Source organism: Chelmon rostratus, chromosome 7, assembly GCF_017976325.1.
Source record: "Chelmon rostratus isolate fCheRos1 chromosome 7, fCheRos1.pri, whole genome shotgun sequence".
Taxonomy (NCBI): Eukaryota; Metazoa; Chordata; class Actinopteri; order Chaetodontiformes; family Chaetodontidae; genus Chelmon; species Chelmon rostratus.
This window is the reverse complement of record NC_055664.1, coordinates 19,144,417-19,148,852: the sequence shown is the minus strand read 5'-3', so window position 1 is coordinate 19,148,852 and position 4,436 is coordinate 19,144,417. Positions and strand designations below refer to the sequence as shown.

The 4,436-nt window shown below is 41.4% G+C and overlaps 1 protein-coding gene across 1 annotated transcript; it reads right to left on the bottom strand.

Annotated features, from left to right (window-relative positions):
* LOC121609260 (extracellular calcium-sensing receptor-like) lies at positions 1-4,436 on the bottom strand. The gene is made up of 9 exons (XM_041940845.1): positions 4,270-4,436; positions 3,704-3,998; positions 3,455-3,541; positions 2,983-3,252; positions 2,472-2,675; positions 2,108-2,383; positions 1,236-1,460; positions 1,026-1,149; positions 1-914 (listed from the first exon to the last, which is right to left on the bottom strand). The coding sequence occupies exons 1-9, from the start codon at positions 4,434-4,436 to the stop codon at positions 1-3; spliced, it is 2,562 nt and encodes an 853-aa protein (XP_041796779.1).

Sequence of the window (4,436 nt, the reverse complement as noted above, 5' to 3'; positions counted from 1 at the left end):
TTACATCTTAGGGGTGGCTCGACCCATGATCGCTTTCTTTGTGTTCCTCTCTGGTCTCAGCAGGATTATGAAACATTTGGGTCCAAACAGAGCCACCAAGAGACCAAAACTGGAGGCCAGGATGGCAAACACCTCCACTGCATCTGCATATTTGCCAGGTGAGTTGACATAAGCAGGGACAAAGGCCACCCACACAGCACAGAAGATCAGCATGCTGAAAGTAATGAGCTTGGCCTCGTTGAAGTTGTCTGGAAGATTCCTTGCCAGAAATGCCAACAGGAAGCTAAGGATAGCCAATGAGCCAATGTAACCAAGTAAAATTGCAAAACCAACTGTGGACCCAACAACACACTCATAAACTATCTTATCTTTGTGGTATTGAGTGTTTTTATGAGGAGCTGGTGAAGCAGAGACAATCCAGGCAGTGCAAATCGCTGCCTGAATAGATGTAAGAACAATCACTGTCCCTCTCTGCTGCAAAACACCAAACCACTTCAGACTGGCTCCACCTCCTGGCTTGGAGGCCTTGAACACAGCCAGAACCACCATGGTTTTCACGAGGATGCAAGAGACACAAAGCACAAAGCTGATTCCAAATGCTACATGTCTCAGCTGGCATGTCCACAGACTGGGACGACCGATAAACAGCAGTGAACACAGGAAACATAGTTTGAGTGATGCCAAGAGCAGGAAACTCAGTTCTGAATTGTTGGCTCGGACCATGGGTGTGCTGCGATGATAGATAAAGATCCCCAGGACAACAGCACAGATAAATGTGCCCAGCAATGATGCAGCAGTCAAGCAGATACCCAGAGGCTCATGGTAGGAGAGGAACTCTGTTTTCTTAGGTACACAGTGGTCACGCTGGGGGCTGGACCAGAAGTCCTCTGGACAACTCGTGCACTCAGTGGAGTCTGGTGAAAAGAGGAACAATGTTAAGTAAATATCTGGATTATTTGCTCAAATAGATTTTCTTTCATTAACTACGAAAAACTGAATTACGTTGTTTTATATATGATACCAACCTGTTTCATTGCTGATCTTTCCCTCAGAACAAGGTATGCAGTCAAAACAGCACACAGGTTGCCCTTTCTTCCTGGCCATGCGAGTACCTGGTGGGCAGCTCTCACTGCAAACTGACTGGGGTGGCTGTGAGGATTAGAGTTTACATTGTTTTACATCATTTCATGCTGCTGTTTGAGTTGTTTGGAAACATCAGTAAAAACAGTAGGGACCTGTTTGGATTCAAAGTTCCAGAAAATTCTGCCTTCATCAAGTGTGAGTTCTTCACCTTTGGCCGACTCTTTAACCTCACCCACATTCTGAATCTTTGTTGTTCCATCAGGGAGCCACAGCCAGTTCATGACGTCATATATTGGTAAGGCATCACCATTCTCATCAAACGACACTTGATCACCAAATGCTGTGGTGAAGTTTACTTTATCCAAATAATAAACCAGCTTCAAATGGGTGAAAGGAATCAAATAACAGATATTTAATGAACAAATTCCATCCAAACATATACCTGATTCAGAATAGCAATCAATTGTTCTTTGCTTCATTATTATAAAGTATTCTTCGTTCTAGCTTTGCTGAAATTTTGTTGTTTAAAGTGTAACATAACACCAGGCTCAAAAACTTCCTGCTCTGGTTCAAAGTTTCAAGTCTGTTTCATCTCTGACCACACCAAGTTAAATCCACTGGAGGTCAGCAAAGACAACATTTTCAGGGGGTGTTAAGTTACTCTTCAAATGACAAAAACAGAATAAATTAACCTTTCACAATTTAGTCAATTTTTTGAGGCACCAGGCTATTTTGTCTGATGTTCTATGTGTGTGTGGCATGACATGTTTGCAACTTGTGTTGTAAAATTGCAAATAAATGACCTTGATTCCTTGATTATCACTGTCACAAAACATAAAGGAAATTTGTTTTGAATTAATATTTTACTTTGTAGAAGGCCTTTTCACTGTCATGTCATAGCAGGATCATGTGTTATTATATTAAAAATAGTATTCCCACTTATACACTACATTCAGTTAGTACCTCAAGGTGCAGCAGCTGTATTTGGAAACATAAAAAGGTGAAGTGTAAACTGATGTCACACCTGCCATGGCTCCAGTCTTTGTAAAGTGGCACAGCTGTGCCCACTGAAAGGCCCTCTGCCTGGCACACAGTGCAGCATGTCATCAAGGGCATACGCCAGAGCATACACAGCTTTGTACACGTTGTACTCTGGCCTGAGGTTTGAAATATCAAACAGCTCATTCTCCACATTATGTAGGTCTTCCTGTCCAGTACATAGTGCTCCACCAGATTCCACCCAACCTGCTGGAGGTGGTGGAAATTTACAATGAAATATGTCTTCCCAAAATTGATTTACCTGAAATGTGATAAAAAATCAGTGTTAACAAAAATAATGACAATTTAGTAATGCTGCAACAAGTCAGATTATAAGATTAAACTCTCACTATACTATTTCCATAGTTGTTGTGGTGCTGGTTAGGGTGTATTCTTAACAGGAAGTCATTGAACCCAGCCATTTCTCCTCGACGGATGGCAATGCCCAGTGTACCACCCAGATACGGCATGAAGTCGGGGGTCTGGAGTACATCAACTGATGTCCAGGCTTCACTGGCCATCCACTGCAGCCCTGTCACATTCTGCCTCACCACCTGCAGTTTGCATTATAAAACAATTTTTTTTTCCAGATATCTAAGGCACAAATTTAGTCTCCTTTGTGGTATTTCCTCAACTTCATAAAATTATGCTGTGGTAATATATGTAATCTTCACTTTATTTTTCTTTGGTTGGCCTACTGCAGTATGAAAAAAGAAGAAGAATAAAGAATTGCACTTTGTGAATGTGGACCTTTTTATTCTTCTAAATCTGAGCATATGCATGCACACATAAGAATGAAATCAAAAACTGTTGACTGTTAACTGATAAAATACTATTTTAAGTGAGTATTTTGAACCCAACCTCCTCCATTAGTTGATAAATGTGGATTTCATGTGCAAACACAATGACCACGCGAGCTGTGGATTTCTTCATCACATCCACAATCCTCCTGAGTTCAGCTTGATCATTGCCCCAAGGCAAAACCTCTAAGTAGGCCAGACAACCTTCACCAGACTGGGCCAAGCTGGATTGGAAGGATCTGGCTACATGTAGCCCATAGTCATCATCACTGATCAGCAGGCCAATCCAAGTCCAGCCAAAGCGTCTCAGAATCTGAATCATAGCACGCACCTAATCAGATAAAAATAATGTTTGAGTTACCCTGAGATTCACATTATAATTAAAGGTAATTCAGTGCTATCATCTCACACTACATGCTTTCAAGCACAAAGCACACATTTCCTGATTGGGGATTATTTGGGGACACTTATTTTAAAATTTGCTGTACTCGCTGTAAAACATATTTTCCAGTCATTCTGCTAATTAGTTTCACCTGGAAAGCATCGCTTGGGATTGTTCTAAAGAAGGATGGAAACCGTTGCCGATCACTCAGGCAGGAACACGTGGCAAAATGACTCACCTGAAAAGAGACATACAGAATGCACACAGGCTGTGTTCAGTATTTAATACAAGCAAAGTAAGGCATTTGGAACATTAAACCCACTTCAACAATTTAACAACATTTACTATAAAATAAATTCATAAACAGCCTACTCAAAGCACAGAAGAAATGTAAACTCACCATGGGCAGTCTGAATAAACCTAGCACATTGGAGGTTGCAATAGAAAATGTTGAGTAGGAATCACCCACAATCCCCAGGACCGGAGGCGCCCCTGAACAGTTTTCCTGAAGCAGAAACTGCTGCTCTTGACCACTGGCCAGCGCCAAGGCAGCTCGAAATCCAATAACAAGCGCACCACAGTTATCATAAAGACTGTATCCCAGAGTCACATTAGGGAGCAGATTCGAGTTTCTGTTGATCTCATCAACGGCAAACACCATCGCCATGGCATGCCTGAACCCTTGAGTGTCAAAGCTAAAACACAAAATGTTTCGCTTAACTAAAGATATTGTGAGAATGCAAGTACAGACCTATATTATTCACAGTACAAAATTATTCAAACATCCTGTATTAATATGTCCTACCTTTAGCAACTACTTGCAACTGTAGAAATATCTCAACATCTAATTAAAGACCCGAATTAAAGTAAATGACACATATCTCAGCATAGTTTTTTTGTGTTAACTTCTCAATTCATATAAAGACACATAAAGACTTGATGCAGTTTGCTATGTGTGAGACTTACCCTTTGCAGGTGGGTTGTTGTGGCTCTGAAGTGAACGTCCACTCAGGGAAGAGTGAGGTGTAATGGACCTCAACCAGGCCACCCAAAATCACATCCCCAGCCTTGTGCAACCCATTGAGATGAAACTGTCTCCGTAATTTACAAGATGGGGAAAGGGAGGAAGTCAT

Bases quoted from the DNA above. Each gene is read 5' to 3' on its own strand.
- LOC121609260 (XM_041940845.1), bottom strand. From the start codon at position 4,436: ATGACTTCCTCCCTTTCCCCATCTTGTAAATTACGGAGACAGTTTCAT. The intron at 1,461-2,107 runs GTGTGACATCAG...ACCCATTTGAAG, and splicing joins AAAGACTGGAGCCATGGCAG to CTGGTTTATTATTTGGATAA. The intron at 915-1,025 runs GTTGGTATCATA...TCTTTTCACCAG, and splicing joins AAAGATCAGCAATGAAACAG to ACTCCACTGAGTGCACGAGT.